General features: G+C 48.3%; 1 protein-coding gene across 2 annotated transcripts in view; it reads right to left on the bottom strand.

Moving 5' to 3' along the window:
* Nucleotides 1-3,698: 3,698 nt before the first annotated feature.
* The window catches only part of FERMT1 (FERM domain containing kindlin 1), an 85,630-nt gene continuing 66,002 nt past the window's right edge, over nucleotides 3,699-23,326 (bottom strand). For both annotated transcript variants that reach the window (XM_071211541.1, XM_058287539.2), the window contains exon 15: nucleotides 3,699-22,872. In XM_071211541.1, coding sequence (XP_071067642.1) covers nucleotides 22,699-22,872 — 174 coding nt within the window. In that variant the 3' untranslated portion in view covers nucleotides 3,699-22,698. The remainder of the gene's footprint in view (nucleotides 22,873-23,326) is intronic.

Raw genomic sequence — 23,326 nt, forward strand, 5'->3', positions numbered from 1 at the left:
GCTGGCCGCGGAAGACCCCTGGTCTCTGACTCTTTTGGCACGTGGCAACGTGCTCTCCTCTCTCTTACGGTCCCGTGACTTGGGCTTCCGGCTCCAGCCCTGGCTTTCGCGCTGCCTGAATTTCATTTGGCTTGTAGAGCGCTGCAATAACTGGCCTAAGGCCCTCTCTCCTTCATTTGGGCCACACCTGAACTAAAATAACACCTTCAAGCCTCCTGTTTATAACAGTTCACACCCACAGCAATGTGGACCAAGAGCATGTCTCAATCGGGGTACGTCATTCAGTCCACTGCAGGATGTACCTAGAATATGGATTATATATTTACACACACACATATTTAAAGGACTTTACTATTTTTTTGAGCTTTATTTTTTTACAGATTTTATTTATTTCTCCCCACCCCCTCGTTGTTTGCACTTTCTGTGTCTGTGGCTTTAGGAGGCACTGGGAACTGAACCCAGGGCATCTGATATGGGAGGGAGGCACCTAATCACTTGAGCCACTTCCATTTCCTGCTTTGCTGTGTATCTCATTATTTTTTCCTCTTGTGTCTTTTGTTGCGTCATCTTGTTGGGTCAGCTTGCTGTGCCTGCCTGTCACGCCAGCTCACTGTCTGCTTTAGGAGGCATTGGGGACCAAACCATGGACTCCCATGTGGTAGGCAGGAGCTCAGTCTCCTGACCAGGCTGCTTCCCTAAGGTTTATTTTTAAAGACGTTTTAGATTACATTTCCCCCTATTAAGAGCATCTTTCATTAGTGTGATACGTTTGTTACAGTTAAGGAACAAATATTGAAACATTGTTACTACCCATGGCCAATAGTTTAAATTATGGTTTGCACTTTGCACCACACAATTTTGTAGGTTTTGACAAAATGCATAATGGCCTGTATCTGTCACTGCAGTATCATGCAGAACAATTCCAGTGTCCCCAAAAAGCCCTAGGTTCCACCTATTATTCCCACCCCTCAGAACCTCTGGTGACCACTATCTTTGTATCAGTGTTACAGGTTCTTCTGTTACTACAGTAATAATGTCTACTTCAGTTGCATCCCCCCTTATCTTTGTTCATTCCTGAATCTTGAGGACTTGGCGATGGTGATGCGCTCTGCTTCCAAATGAGAGGGGCTTAGAGCCCGTGGGGCAGATGGGTGGAGCTGTCTTGCTTGCAGTTGCAGACACTCTTGTTTTTTGGGATTGGCGTCCTCCATCATCATCCTTTTGCTGGTTGTCCTGGGTGAGTCTCATGAACTAGAGAGTAGGTGTTGGCTGCAACTCTGCTGAGATTCAGGACTCAGCTGGCGTAGGAACAGACTGAAGATTAAATCTCTGGGACAACTATTTAGTGCGTATGGTGCTAATTATAGGTTCAAATAAAAGGGGCAGAAGAGCCATGTGTAGGGAAATTATAAATGAGTCTAACTGTTACAGTGGGGAAATAGGTCATCATATATTCTGCCCACTAATGGGGTGCCGAGTTCCTGGGGTTGTCTGCCCTGCCCATAGCATCTGGATGTTTCTAGAGCCCTTGGGAGCACCCTGTCTGGGCTTTGTTTACTGTGGCAGACCGTGAGCTCCCGCGGAGACACACATAATTATAACCTCTGGAACAGCCTTTCCACTCACTTTGAAAGCTCTGAGACATAAAAACTCATTTGCATTTAATGCTTCCCCTTTTGGTCAAGGTCTTTTTCCAAATGCATTGCTAGTTGGACAACAATCCCTCCAGACTTCAAGGTTTTAGGTTGCCTGTTACCACAGCTTAACCTTGTTATCTGGACTGAGGCAAGCCTTGATTACGGTGTCAAATTCACCTGTCATTCATGCACTCACTCAGCACTTTGTCAAATGCCCACCTTGCAGTAGATAGTCCCCCAAATGCTGGAGCCGCGGGGGCCTTCCTCTCCGGGAGCTTTCATCCTGTTGCAGGCTATGGATGGTCACATGCCAGGAAATAACAGAACTTGGTGCTGGTAGATTGGGCTACAGTGAGCATGATAAAGGAAACAAAGAGGGTAATATGAAAGCAGGGAGAGCCTTCTGTGCTTGAGCACTGTGGCCGGAGACGTGGCAGGGGCCGTGGCGTTGAGCAATGCGCGTGGCAGGCTCCGTGTGTTAGGTCACTCCGGCGGCTGTGTGGATGGTGGGCAAGACTGAAGCTGGAGAGTTACTTAGGAGGCTGTTGAAAGTGTCCGGGAGGGAGGCGATGCTGGCTCGAGTGTGCCGACAATAAAGGTGGAAGCAAGTAAACACGGTGGAATTAGATAGTGGAGGTGGAACTGACAGGATATAGGAGGGATTAGATGCGCGGGAGAAAGGGAGGCTCTGAGCGTGGTTCCCACGCATGGCCTGAGAATCGGATGGGGGTGCTGTTTCCTGGGAAACAGAAAACTAAGAGGGCCTCAGATTTGGAGGCATGGAGAGGACAGGCTCTGGCGTCTGTGAGGCCTCAAGGAGAGGCGGGGAGGAAATGGGACCTACAGATCTGGAATGTGGGAGAGGCGTGAGCTGGAGCGATCCACCGGGAGGCCTCTGGGTAAGGACCGCCTCAGGCTGAGATCACCTAGAGAGGTGAGAGAGGAGGGCACTCAGCCAACCTCCGAAGTGGGGCAGGGGAGGAGGAGGAATCGGCAGAGGCGGCCGAGGAGGGGCCGTCAGTAAGTAGGAGAAAGCTCTGAGGTTTGGAATCACAAAGGTTGAGAGAGGGAGTGGATGTGGCTCAAGGAGTTGAGCACCCGCCTCCCACATGTAAGATTCCAGGTTCAGTTCCTGGTGCCTCCTAAAAACAAAAATGTTGAGGCGCGAGTGTGGCAATGCCGGGGGCACAGCCAGCCTGCTTCTGGCAGGCTGACTGCAGGGAGGACGGAGAACTGTCCACTGGCCTTGCCCTCCTTTATGACCTGGACAAGAGCAGGGCTTAGCGGGGCGGTGGGGACAGAATCAAGGGAGGATTGAGTTAAAGAAACGAAAAGTGTGTTTTAACCTTAACTCTTTGGAGAAGTTTTTTTTGTGAGATGAGCTGAAAAATGGGGTAAGATAGATTAAACTATTTTTTAACTTTTTTTCAGGGTGGGAGATACTGTCCTGGTTATCCATGCCCGGGTAGTAAGTACCCCAAAGCTTCAAGGCTGGGACCCACAGGCCTTGTATTCTACTCCCTGACTTTGTGGGTTAGGAATTTGTTCGGATGAGTCTCTGGCTCTCCACAGCTCTTCTGGGCCCTCCTGCTGGTGTTGGGTTGGCGAATGAGCTGATCCTGAGGGCTAAAGTGACTCCACTCAAGAGTCCAGCGCCTTGGATGGGGTGGAGAGAAGCTGGGCTCAGCGGGGACTGCCTGGAGGAAAGCCACGTGGCCTCCTGGAGGAAAGCCACGTGGCCTCCTGGAGAGTGGCCTTGGGGCATTGAAGCTCCTGCCGGGGGCAGCTCAGGGCCAGGAGAGTTCCAGTGAGGAAGGTGGCAGCTGCAGGGCCTTTTGTGACCCAGCTGGGGAGTCACACACAATCACTGCTGCTGTACACTGTCGGCCAAACCAGCCTCAAGCCACCCAGACTTAAAGGGAGGGGCAGAGACGCCACCCCTGACGGGAGGATGGCTGTGTCAGAGTAGTCAGTGACCCGAGGGTATCGGGAATGAAAGAAAGAGAAAAGGGGGAAGGAAACGAGAAAGAGCGAGAGAGAAAAAGAACGAGAGAGCTGGGATCAGGGGATCTGTGAGTAGAGACTCATCAGACAACTTTATTGATTACAAGGGGCTCTTATATACCACAGTGTACGTGTCTACAAGCAGGCCCACAGCAGCCTACATGCCATTAAGCATAAACATTAGCATTAACATAGTGTACTGTGACATCAAGGAGCGACACGTATTAACCATCAACATTACCTATAGTCTAAAGAATTTTTTTAAAATCTTATTTCAAGGTGCAAAGTCTAAGTGTTCTATACATTACAAAAGGTATGAGCTCATCTTTTCCTTCAGCCTTTAACAGCTTCAGCCCATTGCTGGGAACTCCCAAATCACCGCATTCCTTAGGTTGCAAGTGTAGTCATGGAGACAGCACGTCTCTCCTTGAGAGGCCACTGTGCCTCAGTTTCCAATATTTCCCCCTTTTTGTTTTAGTCGAGGTGACTGTGCCTGTCTTAGGTTGCCCTCCTCTGAGGGTCTTACCTGTCATTGACTACCAGCCAAGCTCTTCGACTTGGGGAAATTATTGAAGCACTTTTGCTAGCACCAGATTATTCACATGTCCCATGGCTGTTACGCTTTGCAATTTTCTTCGAAAGCACTGTCCGGCACAGGTGAGAATAATGAGCAACAGAACAAATATGATTAGCTCTAATCCTAAAGCTGACAGGAAATGCTGTGATTTCTAATTTACTGGATTATACTTATTGAAATGAGAAATCAAATCATTAAAGACATATCCTTATCAGCTACATTAATCTGATTAAGGGATTTCTAATTATCTTTTTCTGTAATTCTTCTATTTCTATTGACATATTACCTTTATGACCTATCAAATGATTCTATATCTGATTAATTATATGCAGTCATAAAGAAATTACTTTCATTCCAACCACACCTCAATCCCCTAAACAAGTTTAAATTATACAATTGATCTCCAATATGCTAAACAGCAGATTCTAAATTATTAACCCAATTATTTAACTGTTCATCAATTGTGCTCTTGGCTGTGCCACAAATCACTAGCATTTTTATGCCTATCATGCACATATTGTTGAGTCTGTACTTTCACGCAAAGCTATCATAGCAGTAGCAGAAGCTGTAATGATTCCAATTAGTCCCAAAATGCTTATAATAAGCAGTCCAATAAAGAATTTAGTCCATTTCAAGAATTTTTATGCAGCAATAATTGACTTTCAGAAGATGACTGCCAAATCAACATCATTCTCACCGGTATCCAGATGCATTTTCTTCTTCTGGTCAAGGCTATTGTTTTTCCGTCCTGCAACACACTTCCTGATATGTATACAAGGTACCATTTTCATAAAACAGTGAATCATTCTTAATAGTTATCTAACCAGTTATGAAAACAAATGGGCTCTTCAACACAGGCTTTAAAATGGTATGTTTAAGGATCAAATATATTTCCCAGCCATTCATACAGAGGGGCAATTCCAAAAATTATTTTCCACAAATTATTTTGCAGGTTATGACTATGAGTGCCATTGGTCCAAGGGGCTGGTATCCATTTTCTTTTGTGATGTTAACAGTTCCTGCTACAGTAGCATAAGTAGATGGCACACAGGCCCAAAGTCCATAGGCAGACACAAGCTGCAAGTTCACAGTTCCAGAATTTGTAAAGTTAATGTGATGCATGGCAGCAATTGAAAAATTTTTATGATTAAAGTTAAAATTGCCACATGTTTCAGTGAAGTTATTTTAATCTCCGGCCGTATTTCCACATTTCCCCCTTTTTGTTTTAGTAATGAATACAGCTTCAGTGGGTTTGAATAGTGCATCTGAGGGCTCATTCCTCTCAGGAGCAGGAGGGCTCTGATGTCACAGTCATTGGAGTAAGCATGAAGGAACTTATGGGGGATGTTTATGAGCTGTTGGCGAGTAACCGGAATTGCTGGGCTAGGCACCACAAGGTTTGGTACTCACGATGTTCGCCTTTCTGGTGGAGCCACTCTGCCTTTTCTCAGGTTTCAGTGGTAAGCCCTGGATCTTCACAAAGGCATCTGCATCAACAGTCTTGTTAGAGGAGTGGCAGGGACATGACAGTCACCTGTTACTACCAGCAGTATCCTGGATGTTTTTTCATAATCTGAGGGTGATTTGTAACAGTCCATCATTTCTGTCTTGTTTTCAGTATTTGCAATCTATCCCTGGATAGGGATGGCCATCTTTAGAGTGACCAGACACTATTGGGTTAAGTCTTTCACTTTTAGCAGGGCCTCCCATGCTGCACACAATTGCCTTTTATATTGCACTTTTGACCTCCTTCCAGAATTGTGATTAAAACCCAAGGGTTACTTTTAGAATTTTGCTTTTTCACAAACTCCACCCAAAGCCAATATGGGTGCTTGCTCCATCCAATTCACAGTTAAAGTCCAAAATTTACCTTCTTTTTATTATTTAAAGCAGCTTGCTGGAGGTTTAGGTTTCCCTACTTCCATGAAGGACCTTTCCCAGTTAATGCATACAATGGTTTTAATGTTTGAGACTAAGTGAGAGATGAAAGATTTTTAGCACTTCAACATTATTACAAACTCTGTTAACATGAGAAAACATTGCATTCCATCATTTATAACAAGAGGGCATAGTTTTATCCCATCCAACCAAACCACATTTTAGGAATTTGGTAGAGCAGCAGGGACTTTGCAACCTGTCCCAATTGTTTGCTTAGTTCAGGCTTTTAAGAGAATATACTATTATCTCTGATGTTTCTTTTCATTCTGAAAAAAGGATTACTGGCTAACATAATGTCATCAGTAGAGTTTCAGCCACCAATTTTATGCAGCTAGATTATTATCACCATGCCAGGACAGATGGTTGGGCTATGCACACAGCCTTGGAGAAGCACTGCAAAGTCCATTGTTGGGTTTTCCATAGGTAGGAGAATGCAGGCTGGCTTGATTTGCCTAAGGAAATTCTCAGCACGTTTTAAAACAAAGTGATAGTGACATAGTTGGATGTTAATTTTTTGCAACAAACTAGCAATATTTGTGACTGCTGCATACTACAATGTTGCTTTAATTTATGATGAGAGGTTGTTTTTGTGACACATACTCTTAATATAATTAAAACCATAATTAACCACATTGTAATTCTCTAATATTATGCTAAAATATTGGTAAATTTATACACTCTTAAGCATTCATAGGAACCTTTTACTCATACAACTTTAACAGAGGGTTAAAAAATCCTGTTAATTTTCTAACACTTTTATATAAACACTCAACTTATAACATTAAATGAACTTAACTGTTACTTTAATTTTTCTTTCAAGGTAAAAGAACAAATCTCTTGTAATTAGTTTGAAATAAAAAGAAAGCAGGTTTAAACATTATTTTCCTTTAAAAGAGATAAGAACCTTTCTTCCTTGAACACTGAGGAAATGAGGTTAAAGCATAAGAAGCTGTTTTGATAAAACAGACTCTTTGTATACTGATTATTCAGGATATAAACTTTCTATAAACTTTCACCAGAACAGACTAATGATTTCAGAGACTTTGAAAAAGGACAAAATTTTTAACTTTGATACATACTACTTGATACTAAGGATTTTTCAAACTTTATAGACAGGCCCATTAAATCTTACTTAACTTTAACCATAAAAATTTCTTTCCACAAACCTTCTACACTTTCAGTATTCATTCAGGTTTTGTCCCACATTTTACTCTTTCTCAATAATCAACCATTTTATCTTAGGACGAAATCATCTCCTGTTTCCTTAATAATAAAAACTCATTCCATATATCCCACATACTAAGTTACCAGGCAAACTTCTTACAACATATCACTGCCATCAACACTAAATGAGCTTGTTAAAATAATGAACTTTCTTCACTTTAAATACTTAGTAGTATGTAATACCAGAAACAGTCCCCTAGAAGCCAGTTTGCAGGGAAGACTAGCCACCAACAAGTTTTCCTGTTATAAAATTACCTTTTATTATTATCATATCAATTCAGTTTTATGTATATTAAATAATGACTTTTTGGAATTAGCCACTTAAATACCTTAATTTAAACAATGCTTCATTAAACTTCTTATAATTATTTATAACTATATAGACTATATTATTTTAAGACAACTTTTACCTTCACAGAACACATTCCCTTAATTAAAGTTACCACAATACCTTCTACAACTTGCCACATGCAAATTAAGTTCTAAGAGTTAATGAAAAATTAACCATCCTATTTTAGGACAAAACACATCTTTTAGAAAAAACTTACTAAATTTCAGTCAGCATTCCCACAAACTTTTAACCTTCTTTAATATTCATTTAAGTTTTACATCCTTCATTTTATCCTGTGAAGAAAAATAAACTATTCATTTCAATCTAGGCAAGAACCATTTTTTTATGAAAAGGCATAGTAATTTTGTTAATCAAGACTTACAATTTTTATCATTGTAGATATCAGATATCTTATTAACGTTTAAACTTAAGTATTAATGTAAGTGCTTATTTAATTTTTGGCCACTTGAATAGAGCTCTTTTTTAAAAAAAATTTTTACTAATTTAATATTTACCATCCGGAGGTATCACAATATACACTGACATTGAACCAACAGACAAACACAAAACAATTACAACACATTAACAGAAACATACAGTTTATTTACAATCAATTCATAATTCTTACTTTCTTGGTATAGCTGCTTTTAAGTCCTCTGTTATACATCACACCTTAGATTGTACTTTTTAAGATTTCTTCTGGAACCCGTGTTGCCTGTAACATGCAAGCTTGTGCTGGGAAACATTTTTTATTAGTTACCAGCAATCAGTTAAGATAACTTGAGCAACATAAATGTAGTTAAGTTCTTATTTTGCAGACCATTAACACACATTTTTGGATTATTACTCTGTAAGACTATACTGAGACTTGGAATTCCGGAGTAAACTATTGATTTAAAACTGAAAATTCCGGGAAACGGACTTGGCCCAGTGGTTAGGGCGTCCGTCTACCACATGGGAGGTCCGCAGTTCAAACCCCGGGCCTCCTTGACCCGTGTGGAGCTGGCCATGCGCAGTGCTGATGCGCACAAGGAGTGCCGTGCCACGCAGGGGTGTCCCCCGCGTGGGGGAGCCCCACGCGCAAGGAGTGCGCCTGTGAGGAAAGCCGCCCAGCGTGAAAAGAAAGAGCAGCCTGCCCAGGAATGGCGCCGCTCACACTTCCCGTGCCGCTGACGACAACAGAAGCGGACAAAGAAACAAGACTCAGCAAATAGACACCGAGAACAGACAACCAGGGGAGGGGGGGAAATTAAATAAATAAATAAATAAATCTTAAAAAATAAAATAAAATAAAACTGAAAATTCCTTTTAGACCTTGATAAAAATTTTGTACTAATTTTATTATCTTGGTTAAATAAGCCCAATCAGAATTAGCATGGAAACAGAACACACCAATGTTGCCATGTTTTTCTCTATTTCCAGTGGCTTAACTCTATTAACCCTCACTAGCCCACAGCTACATTGTCATGTAGACAGCAGGGGATTTGCAGAGTTGCTGCCAGAATTGTTTCCTCATCTTAACACTTTAACGGAGAGCTTTCTTACAAGCCTGATCTCACTAACAAGGACTTTATTTAGTATTTTTACCTCTTTTAAATCTTTCAATAGTTTAAAAGGTTTGGGCTCATGATGAAACTGGACACCGCTTGCAGATTCTTTGTATCTGGTGGTATTAATAGCATGTAACCTTACCGGGAAAGCAGATAATTGTTTAACATAAGGCAAAGCATCGGCAACATTTGAAAACATTTCTAATTTAGGCTTAGTAACAGCAGGCAATTCAGTAGGTGCAAAGGGTTGTACTGGATACACAGAAGATATTTCACTAGGACACTTCACTGAGCTTTTGTTGATGAAAGGGTTAATATCAGGATGAGGGGAAAAACCTGACAGTTCCCCCTTCCCCTCAACCTCCTGTTCTTGGTCCAATTTACTTTCTTTTATTTCAAATTTACTTATGGGTTTAGAAAATATAGTAATTTCATCTTTCTCTCCTTCAGACTGTAAAGGATCTAAGGCAGCAGCAATTTGCTGGCACAAAGCCCACACAGATAATAGTATAGTTTCTCCCTTTTTGATATGCTCTATGTAGCACCCTCATTACCTATTTCCACTGTTTAAAGATTCTTTAAATCTGCAGTTTTCACTGCGACTCCGACAGTTAAAAAAAAAAAAATTCTTCCAAGCGTCCTGGTTGATTACCCATACCCTGATGCTAGCGGAAAGCAAAACTTAATAATATGAAGCAGCAATCTACCCGGGTTAATTAATTTTGACGCTCCTTACCTTAAAAAAGGCTTTTCAGCTTCCCACGTTCCCGATCCAGAGGTGGGAGATCCTATGCTGCCGTGTCTTGATGAATCCTCTGCCTTGGGCCCCACCTCTGGGCACCATTTGTCGGAGTAATCAGTGACCTGAGGGTATCCGGAATGAAAGAAAGAGAAAAGGTGGAAGGAAACAAGGAGAAAGAGCGAAAGAGAAAAAGAACAAGAGAGCTGGGATCAGGGGATCTGCGAGTAGAGACTCATCAGACAACTTCTCTGATTACAAGGGGCTCTTCTATACCACAGTGTACGTGTCTACAGGCAGGCCCACAGCAGCCTACCAGCCGTTAAGCATAAACATTAGCATTAACATAGTGTACGTGACATCAAGGAGCAACACTATTAACCATCAACATTACCTAAAGTCTAAAGAATTTTCTTTTTAAAAATATCTTATCTCAAGGTGCAAAGTCTAAGTGTTCTATACTTTACAAAAGGTATGAGCTAATCTTTTCCTTCAGCCTTTAACAGCTTCAGCCCATTGCTGGGAACTCCCAAATCACTGCATTCCTTAGGTTGCAAGCGTAGTCATGGAGACAGCACGTCTCTCCTTGAGAGGCCACTGTGCCTCAGTTTCCAAGAGGCATGTCTTCAGACCTCCTCAGACACAGATGTGTTTGCAGGCAGGACAGGAACCCACCAGGAGATGGGGAGAGGCGGCGGTTCTGAAGAGCAGAGGAAGCCGCAGGGTGGGGTCCTTTGGGGCCAGCGGGGGCAGCTCCTAGGGGCTGGAGGTTGGGCACTTTCCCCACTGGGGCAGGAGGGCAGGCGAGGCTGGCAAGTGCAGGCTGCTCTCGTGTGACGGCCACACGCTGCTCAGTGGTGCACAGGTGCACAGGGGCACAGGTGCACAGGTGCACAGGGGCACAGGTGCACAGGTGAGAAGGCAGGTGTTGAGGAGGGTTGAAAGGAATAAAAGGTCTGACAGGAACAGTAGGTACATTTTTAAAAACAGATTTCAACAGTGATGGCTTTCTATCATTGCTCAAAATAATATAGATTGTCCGTACTTGATTATTAACCCTCAATATATTTTAATAATGAATCACTTTATTGGTGGTTCTTAATCATGCCTCATAGTTATGGAACCTGTCAGAGATGCTCCAAGTTCTAGGTAGTTGCTGGTCAGTTCTTGTTCACACCACACTCGTTTTAGATGGGATCTACAGCCCATTATTTCCGTTATATTGCTGGAGAAACTGAGATTAAGTTCATAAAGTATGCCTGAGAAAGAACCCAGGATTTAGAACTCTGAAGTCATTTCCATTTTGAGGAGAACACCTTTTTGTTTTACTTGAGAGGAAGTTTGGATCACCAGCTTCTGAAAGTGATTTAAAAAAAGAAAATGTCTGTCAATCGATGGCCATCGGTAGGCTATGTCCTTTGCAAATGCTTTGTCTGTCGTTAGAAAAATGGTAGTAAAAAAAAAAATGGTAGTAATTCTTGTTCTGGAATTGCTTTCAGAGAGACTTTATGACTCACACAGAGACTAATCATCAGGATTACTTTATTAAGTCAGTCACCAAAATATTTTGTTTATTACAATCTTATAACCCACCTTATTTGGTCTTGGATAGTTCTCAAAACTGAATCCCCACGAAAGCAATGAAGATTCATGAACAGTAAGGATGTTGCAAAAAAGGTGAGTCAGGCTTGCCCGAGAATGTCAAAAGGGAAGTTCCAAGGACGCTTTGAGCAGCTCTGTTGAAAAGGTCCATATGCATTTCATAGGGTCACGTCACGTCAGGCACAGATGCGATCTTGAAGTCACCCAAACCAAGCCTGTTCCCTATGCCCACTGGCTCCCCTTCTTCCAACGTTCATTTATATTTCTTTACCAATTGGGGTTCCATCCACCCAACTAGCCACAGTAGAAACTACAGGCAGCTTGACCTTCTCCTCCATCACTCTACAAATTCACTGTTCACCATGCACCACAATCAGCAATGCGCTCAGATGCAAGGTGAAGGAAACCCAAGCAACAATGGCTGAAACACATAGGCTCATTTTTCTTAACTAATAAGAAGTCCAGAACTAGGCAGCCACTGGCTATTCTTTGGCTGCTCCTTGGTGCCAGAGACTTGTTTTTTGGCTCCATCCTCTTTAGCATGCTCCCTTTATTCTCATGATTGTTGCCGTCTGGTTGCAAAATGACTGCTGTTTCTCCAGGGGTCAAATCCATATTCAAGCAGGAAGAACTGGGAAGAGCGAAGGGTGAAGCCAGCTGCATCGCCCTGTATCAGGATAAAAAAGGCTTTCCCAGAACCCCCCAGGTCAGTGCACCCTTTAGGCCTCACCGGTCAGCACTGGGCCACATGGCCACCTCTCTGCAGGAAGCTGGGAAGTTGGAGAATGGGCTTGTCATGGTGGGTGTTAGACCGCTAAAGATCGCCCTGGGGCTGGACACACTGCCCAGCCTAAACCAAGTTCTGCTAGTGTGTTAGTCAGCCAAAGGGGCGCTGATGCAAAATACCAGAAATCGGTTGGTTTTTTAAAGGGTGTTTATTTGGGCTAGGAGCTTACAGGTACTGGGCTATAAAGCATAAGTTACTTCCCTCACCAAAGTCTATTTTCACATATTGGAGCAAGATGGCTGCTGACGTCTGCCAGGGTCCAGGCTTCCTGGGTTCCTATGCTCCTGGGACTTGATTTTCTCTGGGTTCAAGCTTCCTTCCTTCCTGGGGCTGCTTCTCTTTCCTCTGAGCTGACTTCCCAGGGCTCCAGTTTAAGGCTTCAGCATCAAACTCCAACATCAAAACTTCAGCATCAGAACCCCTCAGATCTGTCCTTCTCCATGCCTTTTATCTGTGAGTCCCCACCCACCAAGGGTGGGATTAGTTAACGCCCTAATCATAACTCAATCACGCCCAGGTACAGATCAGATTACAAGCATAATCCAATATTTCTTTTTGGAATTCATCAATCATATCAAACTGCTACGGTTAGCAGGAAAAAGGGACCAAGGCTGACAGGTCAATGGTGTTGGCCGCGATGGCACAGTCTGCTGACTTCAGTTCTGAAACAACTCTCGGACCTCCCTTTCCCTCCTCTGGCTTCGCTCCATCCCCCAGTGTCCCTTAACTAGTGATCACAGCAGCCTCTGGCCTGACTCCCTATTCCCAGTGTGGCCGCCCTCCAGTCTTCCTCCATCGGCTGCCAGACTTCGATTTCTAAAATGCACTTCTGGGGAAGCGGACGAGGCTCCACTGATAGAGCGTCTGCCTACCCTATGGAGGGTCCAGGGTTCAAACCCAGGGCCTCCTGACCCATGTGATGAGTTGGCCCATGCGCAGCACTGATGCGTGCAAGGAGCGCCATGCCATGCAGGGGTGTCCATTGCGTAGGGGAACGCCATGAGCAAGGAGTGCGCCCCGTAAGGAGCGCCGCCCCACTTGAAAAGAGTGCAGCCTGCCCAGGAGCTCGCAGAGCTGACACAACAAGATGATGCAACAAAAAGAGACACAGATTCCCTGTGCCGCTGATAATACAAGTGGGCGCAGAAGAACACACAGCAAATGGACAGAGAGAGCAGACAACCGGGGGGAGGGGGGGGCAGGGAGGGAAGGGGAGAGAAATAAAAATAAATCTTAAAAAAAAACGCACATCTGATCATTCACTGGCTCCCTCCCTCTTGATGGCCCCTCTGCCAAGTGCCCTTCTGTCCACGGCAAACCCTCACTCATCATTCAAGGCTCAGTTTTGATGTCTCCTCCTCTGAGAAATCCTCTCTGATTGGTCCCTGACTCTAACAAAATTAATTATTCCCTCTCATGTCTTTTTTCCTATTTCAAGCAAACTGCTTATTATACCCCATTATAGTTATTTGCTCAGATGGTTATAAGTGTCTCTCTGGTTAGCTTATAAGCTCTGTCCAGTGTACCACCCTTAGCAGCTGGCAGGTGCCTAGCACGTGGCAAGTGTTTATGGCAGAGACAGCTATTTGTCTCCTAAGATCTCTTCTCGCCTTCTTCTTTAGTTAAAGAACCTTGATTTAAGCCCATGGCTTCTTTGAATAGAGACCTGGAGCTAGTTGAAGACATGGGACATGATGGTTGGAACTAAAGCAGCCACCTTGGGCCCAGGGGATAATTCTGTGAGCAGAAGCTGTGTGTGGTGGCCCAAAAGGATGAAAGGAGGTGGGTTCCTGTCGTGGTATAAAATGCCTTATACCATGCCTTAGCAATTTTAGGGGAAGAGAGAAAAAAAACTCCTTTCTTATTTGAAACAGTATTGAGTTTTCTGTCACTTGCAGCCAACCTTAATTCTACCTGATGGAGTTCTTTATATACATATGATTGAGGTGGTCTGAATTATAATGGGCTGAATTCTAGCGTATGTTGAAAACAAATGGCCCCTACAGAGGTTTCAGATACATATCCTGACATCTTTCCTATGGGTCATGTAGTATTTCAAAAACATGCGAGTCCCAGGCAGGGCACAGCTCCCGAGCCCACGTGCACCAGCTACCTCCAAACGCAGTGGCGCCCGACCCCTTAGCCTGGAGCGGCTTTGCTTGGGTCACCAGCAGCGGATGATTCCACAGCTTCGTGCCACGTGGCTTGGCTGCCACGTGCTTTCTCGATGTCCACCTGATTAGAGGACGTTTATAAAGGGAAGAAGAGAGCCCGGCAGGAGCTCGGTTCCGTGGCCGCCGCCCCTCCCGGGTGGGCATCTACATCCTGGCACTGTGAGCCGTCCACGTGCCGTGGGGCGAGCGGGGCCAAGCAGCGGTGGAGGCCGAGCTGGGCTGGGCGCGTGGGCGCAGCTCTGTCAAGCTCCTGGGTGCTCTGTCGGGGAAAAGGAAGAACTCTCTCCTCTCCTTAAACTCCCCTCACCCAGGTTTGCAAACGTACGTGATGGTCAACGAGCGGGTCAGCTGTGCAGAGCTGACTTTTTTTTTTTAACTGGAAGTATTCACAATTTTGGCATTTGAAATCTAGGGTCAAGTACCTGGAGGAAAAACGATAAAGTTTTGGAGGCCTTACCCGAACTGCTCTGAGAAAAATCAGAGCAACCAAGGTTCTTGGCCCAGGAGTCTTTGCAGTTCACACAGGAACCTCAAGAGCACGGTTCTCGAGTCAGAAGTCCTGGGTTCAAATCCTGACTCCCCCACGCTAGCTGGGTGACTTTGGAAATTTGCCGGCCCTCTCTGAGCTGCTTGAGAGCTCGGTGTGCGTTTCTTCCCAACTCCATGTTCACTGATACCATCTTTGTAGCTTGAAATTGACCCTGGTGGGGTCTGTACACCCCAGAAATCTGCTGCAAATCAGGGCTCCCCGCCCCTAACCTGAGAAAGGTGATGCCGCCTGCCAGCTCGCCGCGGCGCCGTTGCACGCGTAAGTGGCGCTAAGAGCTCCCTCTCCCCGAGGCGGGGAGGAAGGCACCGCGGGAGGCGCCTGGACGGGTGCGGCACGAAGGCACATCGCGGGCGGAGCCTTTGCCAGGAGTCAGGAGCTGTGCCCTGGGGTGGGGAGCCCGAGCTCGCGCCCTGGCTCGCAGAGCCGCTGACCTCCTGGGTCCCTCTCGCCCCTGGGGCCTCCCACTGCCCCGACGCCCTGTCAACCTTCCCAAAATGCCTGTTAAATGGCACAGACGGTGGGGGTGGTGTTGACACGTGATGCCCGAAGAAGCCCACGCACAGCACAAGACCACCTGGCAGTGGAAACTGGGCCATGACCGAGGAATGCTGGAGTCCAGGACTATGAGGAACTGAGCAATTCCACATCCCTGTGTCTACAGAATTGTTAGTTTTCACGTATGCTCCGAGACCGCAGCGAGGGTTTCCTTCTCTTGTGGTTTCTCCGGTTTCCTTTCTTGACCAGGAGGATGCTCTTAGCTTTTGGTTATGGTAAAACCACTGTCACATTCAGAATCTGCAAGAGAATTTACTGGATGGGTCAGAAGAGCAAACAAGAGACTGTCTTAAAAGATGGCGCATTGGGAGCGGATGTGGCTCAAGCAGTTGAGCGCCTGCCTCCCCCTTGGGAAGGCCTGGGTTCAGTTCCTGGTGCCTCTTAAAAATACAAACAAGCAAACAAAAACCAAGTCCGGGGAGCCAATGTGGCTCAGTGGTGGAGCACTGGCTTCCCACATATGATGTCCCAGGTTCAATCTCGACTCCAGGTACTTAAAAAAAAAAAAAGATGAAGCATTGAACAAAAACAGAGCATCCATATTCTACGTCCTCGGAGGCTTTACCTTGCGTTGGTTAGGGAGGAAGCTCCATCCCTGCACTGCTGGAACGCAGTAAATGGAAACTTTGTCTTCCTCTTTTTGTTTTTTACTCATCAATGAATCAGTCCATTTCCATGAATCTGGAAAGGCTCAATAGCTTAATAAAATATAAAAACTCAGGATATGGGACAGTATGTAGCCTGAAAGGACACACTCCAAAATGCTGGTGCCATGTGGACAGATTCCTCCTTCTCCTCTTAGGGATGTTCCGTCTTGCATTAGTCAGTTATTCCACAAGCATGCTGCGTAATAAACAAGCACTCCACTCGGCCAGGCTGGGCTCCAGGTTGTGGACTAGGTTCTGATCGGCTTCGTGGCTCATTCCGTGGCTCAGGCTGCAGGGGCAGCGACCACCTGGAGGAGCCCGCTGTCACAGTGGGACGGCAGCGGCGCAGGAGGCCAGCTGATGCGCCCATGCCCACTGGAGGCCTCAGCGTGCCTCGTGCCCACCGGGCCAGCAAGGGGTGGGGAGGCCATGCCACCCAGTGTGTGTGTGTGGGGGGGTATTTGCTGAGCAGTAATTTGAAACAAAAGCACATGAGCTTTTATAATTGAAAACAAGCTCTCATTTAAAGTAATATTTTACATTTGTGTTGCATTCCATTGTTTTTATTTTATTTTATTTTTTAAAGATTTATTTCTCTCCCCTCCCCCCCCACCCAGGTTGTCTGTTCTCTGTGTCTATTTGCTGCGTCTTCTTTGTCCACTCCTGTTGTTGTCAGCGGCACGGGAATCTGTGTTTCTCTTTGTTGCGTCATCTTGTTGTGTCAGCTCTCCGTGTGTGTGGCGCCATTCCTGGGCAGGCTGCACTTTCCTTTCACGCTGGGCAGCTCTCCTTACGGGGCGCACTCCTTGCGCGTGGGGCTCCCCTACGCGGGGGACACCCCCGCGTGGCAGGGCACTCCTTGCGCATCAGCACTGTGCATGTGCCAGCTCCACACGGGTCAAGGAGGCCTGGGGTTTGAAGCGCGGACCTCCCATACGGTAGGTGGATGCCTTAACCACTGGGCCAAGTCCGCTTCCCCATTCCATCGTTTTAAAAACATTTTGGCACCATTCCCTCATATATACCTTCCAATAGCCCAGTGACACGGTGGGAGAGGAGGCACTCCATTTTTTTTTTTAATCCCCATTCCCCCTTGTCGCTTTTTTTGCTTGCTGCCTACTCTCTGTGTCCATTCACTGTGAGTTTCTGTGTCTGTATTTATTCCCCCCCCCCCCTTGCAGCTTGCTTGCTGTCTGCCGTGTCCACTCGCTGCAGGCTCTTCTGTGTTCTCGCTTTTCTCCCTCTTTTTTGTTGTGTCACCTTACTGAGTCGGCTCTCTGCGGCGCTTGTGGGCCGGTGGCTCTCTGCGGTGTGGGCCAGCTCTGCCTTCACAAGGAGACCCTGGGACGCGAACCCAGGCCTCCCATTTGGTAGACGGGAGCCCAGCTGGTTGAGCCGCAGCCGCTTCCCGGCACTCTGTTTTCAGGAGGAGGAGCTTCTGGCTTACGCTCTTCCTTGACCATTCCTCCCCGATTCCACTCTCTCCTGCCATTTTAAGCACCCGAGGCTGGGCAGGGCTGGGGAGGAGGGGGTGGGTTCCTGGGTGGCCCGGACACTCTCTGGGTTCAGACCAACCTGGCTCGGAGCCCCAGCTGCGCCTGGTGGCAGGATGCTCCCTGGGGCAGCAGCTTCATCCCCTGCCCGTTTCCTCACGTAAAATGAGAAGGGCAGCTGCGCCCTCGAGGGCCAGCGGAGGGAGGTGCGGAGGGAGAGCTGTCTGTCCACGTCGCCCTGGCCCCTGCCCGTTCGCCCCTAAAATCAAGTGCCTACTTGTGGGGAGGGCAGGTGGGATCGCTGTACGTGCTGCAAACCTACCACTGCTTTGAAAATAGAGTGAAACCGTAAGAGAGGCATAGCGACCCACGGCGGGCAGGCATCGGGGGCCCCAGCTACTCCTTGGCTGCTGGATGCTCCTTGCCTTCCGGGGCCGTTTTCAGCAGGTAGCGGTGCAAAGGGACAAGACGCGCTCACAATAAAGCAGGCCCTGTCAGGGAACCCGGTGACAGATTCGGGGGAGAACGGAGTGGACCAGCGATCGAGCGAGGCTTCGAGCTGACCTCTGAGGACCCAGGCTATCAGCTGCCCCCTGCCCTGCTGGGGAGGAGGCACTCAGGCTTGGATTTCTGAGAAGCATGTTAAACCTGAAAGCTACTCTTGAAAATATTCACCTTTTTAGACAGAGCATATTGGAGAGGCTATAACTAGACAGTTCTCAAATCCACATATACCTTTAATTTAAAAGCCATGTAAAATAATAAAAAACCCCACAGATTTCTCCAGGTAGTGTAGCCAAGAAAGCAAACGGTTATGGAAGGCACATGAGTTTAAAACTTCATCCTATGAAGTCAGGTAACATTTTGTCCCCCAACATTTAAAAGGAAAGTCCTTCAGTAGCTCTTTGGCACAGCAGCCTTTAAGGCTTTCTTCTCTAAAGTCTCACTGGTTTTTCCTTTGGGACGTCCCATGTAAGTCACAGGAAAAACGCTCCTTGGAAGGTGCAATCAACAGAGACAGTTTGGTCAAAACAGCCAAATCCTTTGCGTGTTTTCATGGAAATGCCAGACAACTCTGAAAAGCTAAGAGGACTGGACAGAAGGTGCAGCTTTGGTCCTTGTGCAGAAGTGTTGTTGGCAGCTGGCAGGGATAACTTGACACCAAGGTGTATCGATCCACGATGCTGAAAAACAGCCGAGATACGTTAAAAACCACCAAAGTGCCGGAACATTCGGCGTCGACATCGGGGATCCTCCGCCGGCTTATAATCTTCAAGACCCAATGAGGTTCTCAAATCACAGAGCCCAGACTACAGAAATACCCAACCCCGAATTAGGGAAAGTATAGTTGGCACTAGCTTCTGCAGGAAACATTTCAGGGAGAGTTCTTTGTGGCATGCACCGGATTTCCAAGAGCCCGAGCTCCTTGCCAGCTTTGAAGGAGGCCCCAGCAGTTCAGCTGGCAGCGGAGAAACCTGCTGTAACACCCACCTCCGGGGAGAGGCCGAGAGAGTAATTTCCAGACCACAGCTTCTGGCTTGGGGCCTGCGGGGATCCAGCCACGGCCAGCTGCGTGGGCTCCTGGGATTGCTGCGCGCCCCCTCTAAACAGTCTTGCTGGAAAGTAGCGGACAGCTGACCGCCGGGCTCCTGCAGGCCCGGAGCGGCACATCCTGAGGACGTCTCCAAAAGGCAGCGGAGCCTCTGCCCACGGCTGGCAACCCCGGTTCCTGGTGCGGCAGGAGAACACGTCTGAAAGCACGACAGAGCACCCCTCGTGTTTCCCTGCACACTGGGTGCTGCTTTTCACCGCCTCAAAACCCACCCCTCCCGCCACCAACAGACCAACACAGAGAGCGTCAGCCCGGGCAGCCCTTAGCTGGCCTCGAGCAGGGACGGCACAGGGAGCAGACGTGGGGGAGGCCAGCGCTCTCCAGAGCAGCCGCCAAGGCCAGGAAGGGCGCTGCAGCCGCCCCTCTTGGGGCCAAGCGGGGGTGCCGGCTGGGCCCGAAGCTCCGCCGCGGGGTGTTTTCCGAGGGGAGCCCTGCCCGGGCCGTCCCGGGGCAGCGCCGTGGGGCGAGCCACCGTCTGGGCCGAGGGACCCTTAATGCCGCGCTCCTGCGTCACCCGAGTCTTCAGGAGCTCAGAAGCGGCCGGGGGACCCCAACCACGCAGGGGGGCTTGGGGTGGGGGCGGTACCCCGAGAAGACCCGTGGCCAGGACCCGATGGGTCGTCGGTCATTTGGGCAGAGGTCTCCCCAGAGCGCTGAGTCTGAGGGCGGGGGACCAGCCCCGGCCCCCCAAAAAGTGTGCGCGTGGACCCCCGCTGCCGGGTGTACAAGACGAGAACTAAAGTCGCTCAGTTAAAGATAGACGTACTCCGTTTCACCCCCGAGTTTATGGGATAAGATTTGTACTGGCTCCGTGTGATTTTTTTTCTGTATTCCAATACACCTTTACGGACCCTGAAATTTGAATTTTGTATGATTTTCTTGTGTCATGAAAGATTACTCCTCTTGATTTTTTCCAACCACTTAAAACCGTGAAATCCACTGTAGCCCACAGGCAGTACAAAAACAGGTGGTAAAAAAAGAAAATAAAAAAACAAAAGAAGAAAAACAGGTGGAGGCCTGGACTGGCCCACAGGCTGTAGCGTGCCAACCCGGGTTCCAGGAACACATGATGCCGCTCATGAGATGCTGGCAGGCCGGCTCTCGCCGTCGCTGTCCTCGGTTTCCTCAGCCGGGCCGCTCCTCTTGCTCTCTGTGCTGGACGACCTGACGGTGATCACAGCCCTTCACCACCGTCGCTGGAAATCCCCAAAGCTTTAACTGGGGCTGACCCTGCTGCTCTGCCTCAGCTCCACTCCAGGGTATCTGCTGCGTAACAAATCACCCCCGAGCTCAGGGGCTCTCCTTACTTATTTTTTTTTTTTAAAGATTTATTTAATTCCCCCCCTCCCCCGGTTGTCTGTTCTCTGTGTCTGTTTGCTGCGTCTTGTTTCTTTGTCCGCTTCTGTTGTCGTCAGCGGCACGGGAAGTGTGGGCGGCGCCATTCCTGGGCAGGCTGCTCTTTCTTTTCACGCTGGGCGGCTTTCCTCACGGGCGCACTCCTTGCGCGTGGGGCTCCCCCACGCGGGGGAAACCCTTGCGTGGCAAGGCACTCCTTGCGTGCATCAGCGCTGCGCATGGCCAGCTCCACACGGGTCAAGGAGGCCCGGGGTTTGAACCGCGGACCTCCCATGTCGTAGACGGACGCCCTAACCACTGGGCCAAAGTCCGTTTCCCCTTACTTAATATCATTAGCCTTGCTGTGCACGAGGCAGTGGGCTGCCGGGGCGGTCTCCCCCATCTGGCTGAGCGTGGCTGGCCTCACCGGTCTCTCTCATCCACCTGCGCGCCCGTGGCTACAGGTGGGCGGCTTTATTAACCTCTCCTGGCTCCCTCTCGCTGCTGTATTAACCTCGCCTGGCTCCCTTTTGCTGCTGGTCCTTGGTGAGGACATGGGGGCTGCCTCGGCCCCAGCCCCAGCAGGCTCCTGGGCCGAGCAGGCTCCTGGCAGAAGCAGGAGCCCCGAGACAGAAGGTCCAGAAACACCCAGAACTCCTCGTAGCCTGTGCTGAGAACTGGTATGCCCTCTTTTCCTCGGTGTTCTGTTGACCAAAAAGCCACAAGGTGTGACAGTTTGAGATTGTTCACGAATTCCCAAAGGAGGAGGATTATGGTATTGTGTTTGTCAACAAATCCGTTCCCCTGGGTGTGATGCCCTTTGAGGGTATGAAATTCAGTGGGGGCATCTAATAAAATCAGCTCAGGGCTTCTGATTCGGCGACGTCAATGAGGCCTGATTCAGGTCGAGTCCCCACCTACTGAGTGGGCTGATAGGAAGGGACACTCACTCAAGAACATGCTGGGAGAGAGTGAGCGCTGGCACTTTTGATCCTGGGGCCCCGGGGAGAGATGAGCCATTCACCTGATAGTTTGCAGCTGACCTTGGGAAGAGAGCCTTGACTGATAGAGAAGCCTGGAAAGAAACGAGCCCTGTGCAGGGAGAGAGGAAGCCCTGCGGGCCAAGCCCTGGGCCAGCTGCAGCTGAGAGGAGCCCACGGGGAAGCCCTCGCCCTCGCGGGGACCATCTCGCTCCAACACGAGTTAGCAACCAGTGAGACAGCAACCTCAGGTAGCACTCTTTAGGGCTTTCTCACTCTGAGTTTTTACCCTCAAATAAATACCCTTTATAGAAGCCAACAGATTCCTGGCACTTTGCATCAGTACTCCCTTGGCTGACGGCTACACAAGGTAAGCCCAGATTCTCAGCCCAAGGCACTGAGACACACAGGAGGGACAGCTCATGGCCAGTTTTGCGATCCACACACCCACGCTTTCACCTCACACAAGTATGTCCAGATAACGTCTGCAATCTCCACCCACATTGCCTTTCCCACCTGCATTTTCTACGTTAGTGGCAGCTCTGCCCACCCGACTGAGAAACCTGGGTGTCCTGGGCTGGTCCATTTCATCTCGTTTCTCGCGCGTGAGCCCAACACATCGACCTCTCTCCATCTTATCCCCTGAGAGCGATCTCAGAGACCACCGCCTCTCCCCCCACTGCTCCCCCAGCAAAGGCAGCTGAGGCCCCTTCCCCACTGGGGGCGCAGAGCAAGGGAGGAGCAGGATGTGCCGAACAGCGAGTTCCGAGTGAGCCGAGGACCTGGGCGACCGGCGGTGCCGACACCCCGTCTGTTGGTCTGGGTGAGCGGAGGAGCCCATCTGTCCAGGAGAAGCCCGTCTGCCCGGGAGAAGCCTGCCTGTCCAGGAGAAGCCCGTCTGCCCGGGGGGCCGCAGGTGGCCTGCCCCGCACGCAGGTGGCTCGTCCTGCCCACGTGGCCGCCTCACTCCTGGCCGCCGGTGAGCTTGTGGAAGAGCTCCTCGTCGAGCGCTTCGTCCTGGCCCTTGGAGCGGGTGGACAGGAAGATGTAGCCGCCGATGTTCTCGTGCACCACCTTGCAGTCGGCGCTCAGGCAGGTGAACGCCACGGAGACGTTCTGGTCGAAGTCGATGACCACCTGCAGGAGGAAGGCGTGGGCAAGGTCAGGCGCTGACAGAAGGGCGAGGAAGAAGCTGCTTGGCTGGAGGGGGCCCTGGAGCTGAGGGGCTGCCTGGCGGGGCTCCCCAAAGACAACCCAACCGCAACAGCAGCCCTCCACGGAACGCTACAGAAAACCGGTCTGCTCTCTTGCGCCCTCTTGTGGCGTGGACTTTGCTGCACACTTGGCAGAACATTCTAACAATTTCCCAAAGGTGTGCATTCATTCCACCTCCTGACCCCTTTAGGAGTAAGAACCTCCCAAGCTCGCCCTGTGTCGAGGGCAGGGTGTTTTGCAGACTCTTTAGTGCAGTGTAAAGGGCCCAGCTGAAAGCCAGAAACTCTAAGAACAAAAAGAAACAGACTTTGCTGCTTCTCAAACTTGGCTGCTCTTTGGAATTATATTTTAAAATATTATATTAAAAAATATTGAT

Source organism: Dasypus novemcinctus, chromosome 24 (genome assembly GCF_030445035.2).
Source record: "Dasypus novemcinctus isolate mDasNov1 chromosome 24, mDasNov1.1.hap2, whole genome shotgun sequence".
Lineage (NCBI taxonomy): Eukaryota > Metazoa > Chordata > Mammalia > Cingulata > Dasypodidae > Dasypus > Dasypus novemcinctus.